This window comes from Loa loa (genome assembly GCF_000183805.2).
Source record: "Loa loa unplaced genomic scaffold supercont3.36, whole genome shotgun sequence".
Taxonomy (NCBI): Eukaryota; Metazoa; Nematoda; class Chromadorea; order Rhabditida; family Onchocercidae; genus Loa; species Loa loa.
In genome coordinates this window covers 2,009-18,433 of record NW_018108216.1, presented here as the reverse complement: position 1 = coordinate 18,433, position 16,425 = coordinate 2,009, and the positions used below count along the sequence as shown (strand labels likewise).

Sequence of the window (16,425 nt, the reverse complement as noted above, 5' to 3'; positions counted from 1 at the left end):
TTTCCTTTTTTCTTTTTAAACCGCTATATTACGAGAGTGTCTGTCAGTCAAATTTGCTATTCCGGGTCTTCAGTAAAGTCAATAATGGGTTCATTATCTGGTTACTATCATCGGACAGAAGCATGTCATCCTCAGTGATCGGGTAGTTTTGATAATTGTGATATTCAAATGGGGAACTTGTGAAATTCTCAACTAATTTCATCTAATTTATAGGAGAAGGTTATTTCTTACCAAATACAAAAACTATTGAAAATTTTATCAAATTTCTTCGGAATTGTATTCATTTTAAGTTTAAAATTTTCTTCTTTTCTGTTCGATTCAAATTGATGGAATGTCAACTTGCTATGACATTTTATGATAAAGCATATTACAGTACTATTAGCACGCAGTAATTTCACCCGCTATTTACAGACTATCTGCACTATTTTCATTCTCCAAACAGTTGAAATAGTCTCAAAGAGTCGAAATAACTCCGTTACATTCTTTTTCCTTTTAACAAATTCTATTACACTTTTATTTTCATTTGTTAATTTCACATTGCTTTTTCATGATCTAATTCCAGAAATTTATTTGTGCTATTACTTAAGCTTGATAATTGATTTTTATTTTAAATCTTTTTAGACCGTTCTCTTTTGAGATCCTAAATTAAATAAGTAATTTTTATGTATCGAATAAATGAGAAATGCCTGTTTTATATGCATTACACGACGATTTTTAATGTCATCGCAATTAAAAATTCAAATCAATTTCAAAAGACAGAAAACTAAGTGTTAACGAGTATTTTCTCTCTTTTCACTTTATCCACTTTTCAGCTATACTTTGCATATAATAGGTATTCAGTTTAGTAACATTTCAACAAGTCAAATAGTGAAATAAAATTGACCAATTGGTTACTTCTATTTTAGTGTGCAAAAATTGAGAAAAATTACTTCAGTTTTGGTAATTTCCAAAGATTTGTATGCACAAGTAAAAATACTTGTAGGAATTGTTATTTTCATTTCCTGAGTGCAGAGAAAATATGCCGGAAAACGTCATTTATATCTCGGATTGTCGTTTTAAAAAGTTCCGGAAACCAGAATAAATATATTTTGCACTTTTTTTTATATGGTGTATACATAAAACGCTTTCCTGAAATCATTTCGCTATTTGTTTCGGATAGTACCAATGATAACTGTGCATTAAGGGGAATTGTTCGTATAAAGTAAATAAATGCACCACTCTTTAGAAGCATTGATAAAAAGAAAAATACACGATAAGAAAGCGGGAATATAAGGTTGTCGTAGCATATCAGATGATTGTACTTCCAGGATAGTAGAACGTTCCGATAACCTCACCCTGAATAGTCCATAACGTTTCTGCAACAAGAATGAATGTGTAATGCAAACGATGTAAGCAAACACTGAAGTGATAGCATCAGTGTTGCTTAAAAATATGAAAATTGAAACTGAAAATAAAAGAATTAAGATAGGATAGTTTTCAATTAAGATAATGTTTTAAATAAGCTTCAATATCATGAACTTTTGAACATTTTTATATATTGTTGTTAGTAGTCAATTGATTTACTGCTCAGGATATCAAATGGTATATGGTGCGGTACCATTTAATCCATATGCTCATCTATCATGCCCTTCTGGCACTACAAATACTGCACCAACCTTTGGCTATTCTCCGATACATCCAATAACACCGATGGGAATGTTTACCAATAGTTATTCAAACGGTTAGTCTGATTTCATTTTGATTACTTTCAAAAATTTTCCTACTTAAAATCAACAAATCGATTTCAGCTTTTTCCATTTCAGGAATGATTCCTCGGAAAAATCGAAGAGAAAGAACAACTTTTAACAGACAGCAACTGGAGATTCTGGAAAATTTCTTTGCTACAACGCATTATCCGGATGTATTTACTCGAGAAAAAATTGCTGAACAAATACAATTGCAAGAAAGTCGAATTCAGGTTTTTATTTCCTTTTCTCCATTTACGCATTACTTTTATGTGTTTGTTTATTAATAGTTAAATGAGGTCCGTTACTTTTCAAAGACGAAAGCGGAATCTTTGTTAAAATAATGAAACTGAATGACTTTTTATCCAAAAGTCACCGAAAATAAGGACGGAAACAAACGGAATAGCTACTTTCTGGCGAGCATCTGCCATACTTAGCAAACACTCTTTTCGTGAACTTTGTCAAATACAGCAACAGCTAACACAATGATATGGCAAAAATAATATGGGAGAAATTTTAGATGCGGGTAAGGGACACAAGCGATATTTTGATTTGATACAGGTTTCCTTCTGTAAAGAGTACTGTAATGATGTTTTAATCATAATAAGTTCGCAAATAAGAGATTCTACTGCACTTTCATTTCCAATTGTTAAGTTGTGATTTATCTTTTTGATATAATTCCAAATACACCAGATTAAATAATTAGTTTCGAAGCTTAAAGCATCTAATCTCTTCTGATTCCTTATTTCGGCTGTAAAATTAAGAAAAATGTTAAGACTTTGATTTTGAGCAACAAAGCCATAATAAATTCATGAAGAATGCCTTCGGCCAAATCAAGAAATTAATTAATTAATTGAGTTTGGAGCTGATGTTGTAGGTTAGTATGCGGTCAGTATCGATATGCTACCTTTTGTATTACAATCCAGGTGTGGTTTAAGAATCGGCGTGCTAAACAACGACAGCAGGAGAGGCAAAGGCCAAAAGGAATACAGGCAGTTACCGATGCTAGCTCATCTTCATGTGGTACTACGAATACTGTTCGCCTGGATAGTGTTGATACAGGTTCTATGAATAACCCAATGAAGGAAGTTTCAGATGCGACGAAGGAGCCCATAGTGTCACCAAAATCCATAGGACAATTTGCCAGTGAGCCTGAAACTAAGTAAGCAGTAACACAGTTGCTGGCATTGCATCAGCTTGTGAAATATCACAAAAATTTCTAGTTGGAACATATTTTTTAAGGAGGTAGTTATTGTTTGATTTTAGGTTCTTCTAACTGCTACTGTTTCTTGGCATTTGTTTAGCATTTTCATTGACAAAACATTTGTATTTTCAGCTCGAAGAATTCCAAAAGCGTAGCTGGTAATTTAAGAAATCCAATAAAGGCGGAAAAGGTTGAAGACAGGGAACGAGCTTCATGTTCCACTAATCGTTCATTATCAAGGAGTTCTGAGGTGACCGAAAACTTATGGTCAGGTTGCATAGAAAATCCGGTAATAAAAAGGATTATCAAGATCAGTATTTATGGCTGCTTGCTATCCCGTCGACTATCTATCTAGTTTAGATGGAAATGGATGCAAAGGATGAGAAATTTTTGATTTTAAAAATTGTGTCAAAAAAGCCACGAAAATTTGCGTTAACAAAGGCAATATCAGTATATCACAAAGCAACTCATCCATGCAATCCTGACTAATTAGATTATTTTCTTGTATTGTAAAATATCGTATGGTATCAGTTGTAGATTTCATATCAACTAATTAGTTTAAACCATACTTTTTATTTCTATAGCGACTTCTTTTTAACCCTACCTATGAACCTTTGCTGTTTGCAGACATTTCCGACAACATCAGTTACAGTTTCATCATTATCAACCACCTCGACAACGTCATTATCACTGCGTCAAATGACACTTCCACCGCCTTATCCACATCCTCAAGATTTAAATTCATATTTCTACAGCAGTCATCAATATTATCAACAAATGCTAGATAGCGGTGCTGCAGCAGCATATAACAATACCTATAACAGCTATCAGGCCGCTACTGCAGCCACCGTTTACAATCAAAATTGTCCAGTACCCGCCTATTCCGCACATCAATACTTTTTTGGACCCAGATAGCCAAATGTTCCATATTGTCGACGAACGGAAATGGCTCCAAAAGGAAGAGCGAAAAATCTAACTTTTTTTCTTCTGGAAACATCACAAAATCCCTCACTATACACTTTTTGAGTCATAACTTCTCTCAATTCCTGTTACCAGCTTGTTATCTGCTATATCTTAGTGCAATGGGGATTTATTCACAAGTTTTATCTATTAATAACTAAGAAAACAATGCACTTTGTTGCGCAAAATGGCGCATTTCAGCCAAGTTGTATTGTTTCCTTAACTTAAAGCTTTTTAATTAAAGTAACTCTTTCCTTCCCTTCATCTGCGATCGACTTAATTTTACAATCAGCAGCTAAAATCTTCTATTTTTACACGAAAAGGACATTTTGAGCAAAATTGAATGACATTTGCGAAACAAGCATAAATTATGCAGACTTTAGATGGTTTACGGAGACTGAACTGAGATTTCTTATTGGAGAATTCTTGTTCTTCGGAATGTCCGTAAATCATCGAAGAATTCTTGATTTTCGGGATGTCAGCAAATCATTTTATTTGTTATTATGACACGGTTTGTACGGATTAATGTAGGAATTGTTTAGGTACTGAATAGCATTTATAGCTTTTTTTTTTCTGGCGCAATTAGCGTATGTAATGTAATACTTATCAGTCATTTGTTTTGATGGCTATCGTTCCTATGTGTACATTTATTTCACAGTAATGCCATTGATTCCTTCCGTGATACTTTCAAGTCAAACTGCCCTTCAACTTCAATTAAAAATAAATGATCAAAATGACCTCTCATTCATTACAACTCATTGATGGATATTTTGCTTAATGCACTAATTAATTGGACGCTAAAATTTAATAATGTATTTAGCAGTATAACATGTATACAGAAACCAGAATTCTACGAATTTTTCAAATAATGGTTTCTTATTGAAGCTTTGTCTCCCTCGCCTTTGAGACCAACTTAGGTACTCTTTGCTACAGAATCAGATGTGACAGGGTAATACGAGGTCAAGAGGAAATATAATTCACAAGCTTGCGACACATTTTAAGTCATCTCTGTCCACTCAAATTATGAGTGAATGAATGAATGAATTAATTGCAATAGTTCTGCTAACAAAGTTATTCTGGCCAAGTATTCCTCTTCGGAAAGTACCATTCACCTTGGAAACTAGAACACTTGGCCACAATTGTTTTGATGCTTTGCTAGTTGGAAATTGCACCGTGCGGTTTTTAGTATCTGCAAGATTTTCTCGCACATGTAGCAGTGCAAGCTGCACGCATTTCACGTACTCTGTGGCCATGTCCGGAAATTCTTCACTTCTATAATTCGAATGACAAAGCTTTCGTTCGGTTTACAGGCAGTTTTTTCATTCAACTGCTGTTGAATAAGAACCACTTGTGAGTAATACAGTACAGTAATAAACCTTTTGAAAAATTGATGATTAGGACATAATGTCAACTGACGACAGCAGCAATTGACAACAATCTTTGACCCTTCCATTAAAAGAAATAACCAAATGGTGTTCAACTTGAGGGTCTGGGATACTTGATGAGAAGGGAAACTGCAGTAGTGAAGATGGGACGAGAAATTGACCTTGACTGGTGACATCCCCACTTATGAGATGTACTGAGAGAATGAATTAGCAGTAAGATAATGTCTCAGAAATTTAGGGAAACAAGCTTGCCATATATGTTAACACTACCAAGTGCACACGTATCACATATGTCAGCATTGTCACAGTGTGGTATCATACTCTTCCCACACAGTGGATTACTTACCAGAGAGATCCCCCATTCCTCATTTTCCCATCAGTTTTCATGCGAATTTCAGAAAGATATTCCTTGGTACCTGAAAAGGCGCATGTTTCCACAATTTCATGCGTCTGCGAAGTTTGTTGGAAGCGTAGTGACATCAGGGAGGAAAGAAAAAGAGAATGAGAGAAAGAGTAAGCAGGTGTTGGTGCGGGCAGAGAAGCAAAGAGAGATAGCAATTTGCAAAGAGAGTATCCCGTCGGGAATGGCGAGCAGGAAAACATGATGGTAAGTTTGTGGTTGTTGATTAAACTTACTTGGCTGGGAGGTGACTCGCGATCACGAAGGCGAGTACTCCACGGTGAGGTCGGCCCATTGCACTCACGGGCAGTGACTGACCCGTGTGGCAGTCTCGAGTTGGGACTCGCCAACAGCATAATTTTTGCGTTTGGGGACAGACAGTAGTGCCGTTCCCCGCCGCCACTTACAGGTGGGTTGGGAGGGGGAAAGCCGAGGCGCAGCGAGACGACAAATTGTTCCCTTACCTTAACTAAGTATAGGTGACTCGATGTCTGCTATTGTCTGGTCTACGAAATGTATGCTATTTCGAGGGGCGGTGCTGGGCCGCATTTCCTCGGTTCACGCAGCTGGCTTTCCTCATGTCCGGAATTATGATAGACAAAGAAAGATATCTTCCATCATCCTAGACATCGAAGAATTAGAATTTGGGAGCCGAGATTTGAAAACCAATACAGAACATGGCAAATGTCAACCTGGAATCTGATCAAACTCAAACTGAGCAAGTGACACCACTAATAAATTTAAGATTCCAAATAACACATTAAGCACTTGAGCACACTGAGCAACCAGCAATTTATAACACCTCTTACAGAAATGAATTTGAACCAAATATCTGGTTGTGGTATCACTTCAAACAACATAGTTTAACAGCTGAAGAGAAGTAGAATTTGATATATTACAGCTTTAATACAAACAAATATTCTCAGGATTAAATTAACAATAAAATTATTCACTAGTCAATATGTTTTAAAAACCGCCAAGTTTTCTTAAAAGACATGTGAATTGGAGCGCACTCTTTGTACTGGCAACATCACATAAATTTATGAGCGGCAGAAAGAGATCCAAATTGAAAGTCTGCGGATCAAGACGAGCCAAGTTTACCATCTAAAATAGAAATGTTTGAGTAATAATTTACAAAAAACGCGAATAAAATAATTCAAAGCAGCATGCCTTAATTTCCAAATCTTTACTTCAAATCCAAATTTACAAACCAGATCATGCGGAAGAAGTTCGATTATTCTTCGGGTAGCTGCATTCTGTGGTGCAGTAGAAAGCGATACCACAAAATGGTATATAAATGTGATTGTACTCTGTAACGAATAACGAATAATTCTGTTTTTCAAATTATTTATAATGTACGTCAAACAAAGATATGTATAGATTGTGAATACGAAGAAATCAAGAAGTACCCCCAAAAGACTGCGAGAATTATTGTCAAAACACTTATTGAAAATTCTGCCTTCTCAATTAAGATGAAGCATTGAAATTTTTCAGTTCTTCCGAGATAAAAATGACCCTCGGTCGACCATCATTATAGAGCAGTTTCTTCGTAGTTTTTGGATGCTGATTTTGTAAAAATTTCTGCATTTTTGTGCTCGGAAAAACTTGCATCAAAACTGTATCAATCAAATTCACCTTCAGATGTCCAGCTCTAGTTTCACGAACAAATTTTTCAAAAATCACTAAAACAGAACGTTCCACAGGATTTCCCTCATCGGTTTCGCCATCGTCATCACCATCACCTTAAAAAATAAAAGTGATACCTAACTTTAAAGAACAACCTTGAAAATCTCAAAATCTATAGAAAATACAGATTTGGGTAAAATTGAATGCAAGTCCTATGACAAAGCACAAACTTCTTTTCCTTTCTACACACTCTCCTCTCACAATTCGTGTTTGTCGTTCTTTCTGCTGTCTCCAGTACGCGTGCATGGCAAGTTGTAAGCAATGCACAAGGAATCGTGCAGACACCAATGCTTTTGGCTCCACGCAACCTAAAGATTATGAAAATGAGCAATAAATTCAGGAAGAACTAAAAATTAAATTTTGGTCAATATGTAGATTCGAGAAGCAAAACCCCCCACCAAAATCTACGTTCTGCTCAAAGATGTACTCAGTGATGCTGCGAGCAAAACTGAGCATACAGGGCACCGGTGACATAATACCAGCAGCAAGGCACAATTCACTAGCACATAACATTTCGTCATTTGTCGACAACTTTAGCATCGCATTTAACCAAACCTGAATAAGCCAAAATTTGCATCGTTGTATTGCAGGAATCATAAAAGAAATAATTTGTGAATATAAAAACAGAAAAAAGTTATGAAAGTCATCAAAACTATCATGCGATCAGTTATCAAATTTTCCGGAGTAATGCAATATTCACTGATCATGCATGGATTTAGACAAAAGTTACTGTGCCCATAAATAATAATGACTACAAGCGTTAAAATGTAAACTCATGACAATAATGTAACAACTAAAAATGGCTGAATTTCATCTGCTTGGAAAAATAAAGGATATATTCCTATTTTTGGATTTATTTCCTAAATTTCTGGTTAGCTAAAATGAAAATACCTACCATGCACCAATTCTCAACAACACCAGCCTTGTTACATCTGTCGACGAGTTGCAAAACATTGGGAGATCCCCAGGCTTGCTGTCGAGCGTAAGTAAATGCTTGTTTTAACATTTCTGCATCCGATGACTGTATATGATATGTTTACGCAAAATGCAAATTTTAAGCAATTTATGTACAATGATCAAAATCAGGGTAAGGAGAAAACAAAAAACCTGAGCGTTCGTAGCGGGTAATGTAAATGGCACAGTGGGCAGTTTTCTCTTCGCACAGTTTATGATCCATGTAAATCTCGGGTCACGCAAGCGATCACAAATGGAAAGATCATCTAATGTACGGCGACAAGTAGCTGACGTTAACACCATGCTTGAATAGCTTGTAATGTAATTTTAACAAAATTTCGTATTTTTACTAAATTACAAACCGTCAAACTCAAAAACTTAAAACAAATACCATAACTGTTTCAAACAGAACTAACAGTACCGTTCTTGTTGTGTGTGATTCAGTTGGTGTGGATATTCGAGAGCTCGAATAAAAGACTTCACTAGACTCTGGCGTGAACTGGTTACAGGTTGTGAACACATCCACTGGACCAAGCAAACGATCATAAAATTAGCATCATCTCGAAAAGCGTGCAGAACATTCTGTAATTTTTTAGAAATTTTATATACCGAAAATGACAAAAGATAATATAATGATCCTTTATTGGTTAAGTAAATGTTACATGGTGTTAAAACGCTTGATCCAGTACGGTCACCGAATACATATATTTAGAATATTCGCTCAATACCTCAAGTTTCAGTTCAGTCCATCAAAATCCATAAAATCTTTTTTAAGTTCAATGATTAGATCGCCGAAAAAAGTTCACAAACTAGAATACCACTATCGCACATGGCTCGCAGTCAGTAGCTTAGCTATTAGCTTAATTTTTTCCTATTAAGTTATAACATGTACTACTCGCTTAACACAGAACCAGAATTTTCCATGTATAATAAAATATAGTTACCTTAACATTTTCATGGAGATGTTCATAGTTTTCAAATTTTGTCATCTTAAAGTCGTCCAGAAGAATCTCACCAATAATCGGTACAAAATCAACCAACTCAGCATAATTTACCCTGTAAAATGATAGAAAAATGCAAATGGATGGATGTTCTCGGATCCCAGAATGATTGTATATGTTTCAACATATTGACACGATCAACGAATGCTGCCTTTTGTTCACTAATGTAAGCATTCGATAAGCCGCAATTGTCAGCTACTGTTCAACCTTATTGCGATACAAATTTATAAAAGCATGACTGGATATCATCCATTCCAACTGTCCCATTTACCAGCTCGAAGGGATTGATATTAAGCCTTTGCCTAAAATTTCCAATTCATTAAGCATTTATGCAAATGTAGATTAATTAAAGCACTTTACATGGTTCTTTATTCAAAATAATGTCCAAAAGTTTGAACTCACGTTCTCGGATCCCAGAACGGTTGTGCACGTTTTAACGTATTGACACGATCAACGAATGCTGCCTTTTGTTCATTAGTGTAAACATTCGACAAGCCGCAACTGTCAGCTGCTGTCCAACCGTACTGTGATGCAAATTTATAAAAGCATGACTGGGTATTGTCCATTCCACGAACTGTTCCATTTACCAGCTCGCTCGGTCGCTAAAAAAAAATACTGAATTCAAAATAATAATACTGATATCATGCTTCGACGAAATCTATTAAAATCCGTATTGGAACGATATACATGAAACAATATAAATTACTAATATGTAAATTCTTTCAGATATATAATGCAAAATGAAGATTGCTGACGAGATCATCATATATGAATCGAATTCTGGTTAGTAAGATAAATGAAAGATTGAAAGCAAGGGCGCGCTGACGTTCGTCATCCATGTCCAGACCCTCTGCTGGTCGTTCACTTTGTCCGTTTATCCTATTGAAAAATAAAATGAAACTATAACTTCAAATAAAGGACATAAAAAGATCACAAAATAGTCATAATCAAAATAAAATGAAGAGCAAAATTAGTTTTAGAAAAAAGAGGAAAACTTACATCGCAAGTTTTGAACTGAAATAAGTCAGATTACCATCAGCACAAAACGAGGCACAAACAGAATCAAATGTGAAAAGCCCGCCGCTACCACTGGCAAGTTTCAAGAGAACATTTATTACAGCATTATTAGGTTGTCTCAATATCTGAAATGGATTTACTCTTTAAATACCTTTGCTCTTTTTGTTTTTTTTTTTTGCTATGTCACATAAAAGACGGATACAAGCCTTATCTACAGCCATTTTAGCAGAATTTGCTCGCAATATAAGTGGCTGATGTACAGGTGTGGTAGAAGTTTGTGCAAACATCTGGAAAAGCTCCGGCCAGTACTGAGATCTGTAAAATTCACGATGGATAAACAAGACCCATTTCAAAATTAAAATCTCTCTCGTCAAAGAAAAATTCTTTAAATCTCAAGCACGCATCGTTGTACGCAATCAACTTTTGATTCACGGCAATCATAACAGAGACTTATAAAGATATCTTGCATGCAATACTAACCATTAATAATAAAGTGTACTTTTTAAACTTTAGCACTCGATACGACCGTGAAATATTCTTATTTGTCAAATAACAAGAGTGAATACGTAAAGCTAGAGTTTAAGTTAATAAAACTGACAAAATTAGAAATCTAACGAATGGTACTTTATAAATCATTAAAACATATCATATTTTAGTTTTACTTTAAATACCTTTTTTCGAGCAAACTTTTCATAACACCCTCATCGATGACACCTGCTGTGGCCATCTGTTCTAACAGGTGTTGAAATGTATTTGTCTTCGTTTTCATATCTACCTGAGAAACATTGGTAAAAACACTGATTTTATGGCGAATAAGCAAATTTTTTCCTCAACAATTTGAGATTTCGAAGACATCCCGCATCAATAATCACCAAAATATTAGAAACGGCAAACAATAAAGTATAGGCGGCAAATAGTAACTCAGCCATTTTTCAAATGTTTACATGTCAATTAATGTTTACTGCAGAATGTAAGCTATAAAAATTTAATATAAACTGGAATTTACTTGATTCAAAAGAGTCTTGTTATCGCAAATCGTATCAAGCGCAGTAATCAAGTCGTTAAGTGGGGCACCAAGGATTAGTAGGTGTTTGACAATCTGTGGAAGTTTCACATAGTAAAATGCTTGCGATGCTACAAGCTCTTCACCCAATGATTCTTTAGCATCAAGCTGAAAAACGTTGGAATTTTTCTATATGTATATGTTTTATATATCTTCAATATAACAAAAGTCCCACAAATCAGCTTTCATAAAAATACAAACCATACCATAATCAGCAGAGATGCCCGTATCATATCCTCAAACATTTTTGGGAATGGAAATTCAAGAATTTCAGCAAGTTCAAAAAAAGAATCCGCCATTTGGTCCACTTTTTTTGTCATTCTGAACCCTTCGAAAACGGAAACTAACGTCAGGATTGCTGGATGCGACTATAAATTAATTCCCAGAAATTTCGACAAATAACAATTGAAATATCTGTGTTGATAAATTAACAACTTTTAGACGGTATACACATGTATATATATATATATATATATCTTATATATCTTCAATATAACAAAAGTCCCACAAATCAGCTTTCATAAAATACAAACCATACCATAATCAGCAGAGATGCCCATATATATATATATATATATAATATATATATGTCTTGTATATTTTTCTTATAACAACTGCACAAATTAGCTCTTTCTCTTCTAAATCAACTGATTAAATAATACCTAAATTTGTAATTTTAAATTAAAAGTGACACCTGTGGCAAAAAAAACCATGAATAGATGATATTTTCAATGACTCATAGATGCGTTACCTGTTTGACTAAGCCACCAAGATTGTCTTCGATTCGTTCTGCTGGTGAAGTGCCGAACTGTTGCAAAGCTTCAATCATCGTTTTTAACTCCCCGCAGTCAGGGTAACTCTGTGCAAATGAAACAGCAGCTTCGACAACATAATTTACACTTTCTGAAAACAGATGCATACTTTCAGTATTCATCTAAGGATGAAATAAATCGGAATAAAATGATCTAAAACGTATAAGTAAAAAGTGCAAAAGGTTTATGCTCTAAATCTTAGAACAGATGAATTAAAAATTTCTGAGTAGAGGGTGAAAGAGGAAGTTTGTAATTTAAACAAAACTAAATAATTTACCTGAGTGAAACTGAGCGGTAAATATATCTAAAAAAATGTTTTGAATAGCAATTCTACGACTAAGTGACGATTTTTTTTACTTCAAAATAGCATTAGTGGTGGACAGCAAGTGATAGATAAGGAAACGGAAAGTGAAAAACAAATGTTCTTACAAAAAAAGAGAAAGAAAATTCTGAAATTTAAAAAAATCCGCCATTTAATCACAGAATTATTATTTAAAACATTTTTTAGATTTATTTACTACTTGGCTTTGCTCAACTAGGTAAATTATTTAGTTTTGTTTAAATGATAAACTCCTTTTGTATAAAAACCATTACTTGAATGCATGGAAAGAACTGGAAAATGAATAAAAGAAGCAAAAGTAATCGAAAGATCACACTAACCTGCACCAATGTGTTCATGAATGTACAGCAAAGCACGAACAAACTTGCTATTTGCATATGCACATGCACAGTGAATAAGCGCTTGAGTGCTTCGTTTATTTTCATTTTTTAAGGAATATTCTAAAGCTAATAAGCACCAATTTAAAACAGTCATCAGTGATCCCGATAATTCCAAACATTCTTTCTCCGATGTGTAATTACATCTAGAAAATGAATAATTACCCAACTCATGAATCAAAATTGCACTGATGCATTTTTGTTGGAACATCAAAAACTAAAACATTACTTCAGCAATGGGACTGAATTTCGTAAAATCGTAGCCAGAGCTTCAATACAATATTCACGTGAAAACTGCCGAAACTCAGCGATCACTTCAATGAAAACAGCCCATCGAAGTACCTGGACATCACATATACATATAGTGGACATCAGTCAAATTTAATAAGCTAAATTGAATACAAGTGATCGATCCTTAATTTCTGTCGTTTTCCCTGATGAGGAAAATCTTTTTTTCTAATAAATTATTCAAAAATTTAAAAAAGTCAAGGAACAAAAAACCACTAACGGCAAAATTTAATAATCTAATGAAACAGTCAAGAAAACTAAGGAACAGTTTAAAGATCAAAAACAAAATAGTAATACCTCTGCTTTTACCAAGGCTTCCAGACAGGAAAGCATTCGTTGATCAGGTGTTACCGATGCCGTAGCAAAACGAAGAAGCATAGCTAAATTTGTCAACCACAACAAATGACATGCAATAAATTCTTAATATGATACAATAGATTCTTAATATATAATTATTTTGCGTTATTTTATTCAGGATGACACCAATATTATCAGATATATTAATATTAATATTTTTAAAAAACTCAGCGTTTTGTGTCAGTTTGACCAGATGTATTGCATATACATACATTTATGCACGTTTGTTTACTCACGTCTACCTACAAGTATGCTTGCTTATTAACTGATATCACATAATATATCATTAAAAATTTACAAGCGATGGCTCTGCAATGCTGTTCATTGCAACCGGACATTATTATGCGTTTTTTCAAGAAAGCACCGAATTCAATCGATGAAAGTCCTTCGGCATGAGTACGGGTTACTAGACTCGTTACCCAGCCTATATCCGTCTGCTGCTTCTCCTCATTTATCACTCCCATTGACGCATACAACCTGGAACTCAACTGATTTTAATATCATTTACTTGTGTTTTCGATAAATTCTAGACTAGAAGCAAAGAAAGAACACCATTTCTGATGTGCCTAGAAACCCTTTAATAAACACGTGAGGCCTGGCCATTATAGCCAAAAAGTACTGCATGCAGAAAGCTTAGCGACTCCTAACTCCAACCACTTTACATTACATGCTGCTTATATGACCAATAAAATAATTTTATGCTTCATTACTCTGCAACATTTGTCGCTTTACCTAACTTCTCACTCCCCACACTCCCCTTTGACCTTTCACTCCGCAACTTGCTCCCAAACGATCCACCTTCAATTTCCTAGCAACGAGTGATGCAACGAAGATGCTATGAAAAAAACTGGTTTCACTTTGAATCTTCAGTGGATTTATCTTGGAGGATTTACTTCAATAAGAAGAAGAACGCGGAGATCTCAGATAACTAGAAGCTGTCAGGTCAAGGATAACATGTAGTTGCTGTAATAAATGGGTGAAAGCAGAAGAAATTTAAGTGCAGAAGTTTTTTGCCCACAAAACCCCATAGATTCATTCGGAGGTTAATTGGATGTGAATCAAATTTCAAATTAAATGATAAGATTCAAATCAATGAAGGTAACAAATAGATAGACTTTCAGGATATTTATTTCAAGGATTTGCTCTCTTTATCAGTTTCTTCCACACTTTTTCCGGCCTTTCCTTTTCTTTCCTTGTTCATCGATAACAGGCGGAAACAGTCTTAAGACTGTTTGACATCAAATGTCATTTGTTTAACATCGATTCTTCTCAAAGATAAATTTTGGTGACTGTGTCTCCTAAGTTGATTGTTTCACCTAACTATCTAAGATTTCCTGGGAAAGCGTAACTTCATGCAATATGCTGCTCGAGAATTACGATTTTTCTCGACCATTTCCAGAAAGGAACAAGCAGTTCAGGGAAATCGGAAGAAGAAAGTCTGTTTACTTTCAGGATTTAGTCAGAAAACAGTGTTTACTTTACCGCTGCATGAATCAAGAGTTAGTTGCGTTCAGTGAAAATAGAAAAGGGAAGTTACATGAGACTTGGTGTAAGGTAGAAATATTACGCCACATTTCCTGTGTACTGTCCTCGAGAATCCGTTTTGTTTCCGTGGTTGTTGCACCGAATTCCGGAAATCATCCTTGCGTCATGTATTATCGAAACACTTTAGCTATAGCTATTTAGATCTTTAAGGAATCGTCAACTAACATGCCACTACTCATTGCAATCTGTTCCATTTCAAAAATTGATAACACTTAATACTATTTAAAGGTACTTAGTTACATCATTCAAACAAAAGAGAAAAAAGGTGTGAAAGTCAGGAATCACATCTTTAAATAAACTTAAAACCCCCGTAATTTAGAACGACACTTCTTTGCTCTAATTAGTGTTGATGAGGTCACATGCCGACGCCACTGAATCCTCCCAGTCGGTCACTAAGGAAAATTCCAAAAATGAAGATTTGCCTTCGGAAGTGCGCTACAGTAATCGGCAACTTCACACAGCGATTAATTACGGATAATCTAATTAAGCGACGGCTAGTCGTGGATCGAACTATTATTTCTTTTTCAAATCTGAGAATCATTTTTTTAATTGATTGACCCGTCAGTCAGGATTAACAAATATGTGGTCATTTTCGCTTCTTCGTTCATTCTGTAAACTTCTGGATGTCTAGAGGAATGCATTTTCTATTTTGCTCTTCACCACAATGACGCCAAGCACTGTTCATATCGATTTACTTTTATTTACTCCATGCTTTTATCAATTCAAACTTCCTCCTCAGTTCCATACTTTTTATTTGCTAATAATCTTTACATCATTGCCTGATGTCCTATAAATCAATCTGGATCATGGATCATCAGATATCTCTATACTCATAGAGTTAATTGTAAGTAACGACCGCTTTCGTACATCATGCAAATTATATTCTAACTTTTCAATTATGGAACAACTTTTTTTCTGTAAGGAGAATCAGTGTGAGAAGCAGCATGGTATGTTTATTGATAAGCCCAGTTAAAATCAATTTTTTCAATTGGTTGAAAGTATTAATTTATTTGTAGGTGATTTGAGTGCCGTATATTTATATTCCAATATATTCCCGCTGTCTCCGAATTTCATTTAGAATTCTGATATTTTTCAAACAGCTGAATCTGAGCACTTTTTCCGTGTAGCAGATTAAGTTATCGATTACCGTCATCGCAAAGCTCCCATTCATCCTGAGATTTATATCCTGCATCTATTTACTTTCCAGCAGCCTAATAATTTGTGTCAAAAAAGGTACGGTGTCCTGTAAGCAGTTGCAGGACTTGCATAACGAATTCATAACGAATGCCACCTGCAGCCATTTTTCGAGGCC

General features: G+C 34.9%; 2 protein-coding genes across 2 annotated transcripts; one reads left to right on the top strand and one right to left on the bottom strand.

Moving 5' to 3' along the window:
- Positions 1 to 1,578: 1,578 nt before the first annotated feature.
- LOAG_05932 (homeobox domain-containing protein) lies at positions 1,579 to 3,843 on the top strand (the record flags this gene model as incomplete). The annotated part of the gene is made up of 5 exons (XM_003141466.1): positions 1,579 to 1,720; positions 1,803 to 1,957; positions 2,651 to 2,886; positions 3,061 to 3,217; positions 3,556 to 3,843. 5 exons carry the CDS (start codon positions 1,579 to 1,581, stop codon positions 3,841 to 3,843), a joined length of 978 nt encoding a protein of 325 aa, XP_003141514.1.
- A 2,796-nt stretch (positions 3,844 to 6,639) lies between these two features.
- LOAG_05929 (hypothetical protein) lies at positions 6,640 to 14,032 on the bottom strand (the record flags this gene model as incomplete). The annotated part of the gene is made up of 21 exons (XM_020447014.1): positions 6,640 to 6,777; positions 6,885 to 6,983; positions 7,309 to 7,415; positions 7,530 to 7,667; positions 7,758 to 7,914; positions 8,255 to 8,380; positions 8,467 to 8,617; positions 8,735 to 8,895; positions 9,258 to 9,369; positions 9,717 to 9,916; positions 10,070 to 10,193; positions 10,314 to 10,456; positions 10,538 to 10,646; positions 11,003 to 11,106; positions 11,338 to 11,502; positions 11,601 to 11,762; positions 12,146 to 12,297; positions 12,867 to 13,069; positions 13,153 to 13,265; positions 13,509 to 13,591; positions 13,867 to 14,032. The coding sequence occupies 21 exons, from the start codon at positions 14,030 to 14,032 to the stop codon at positions 6,640 to 6,642; spliced, it is 2,913 nt and encodes a 970-aa protein (XP_020302712.1).
- Positions 14,033 to 16,425: the final 2,393 nt, after the last annotated feature.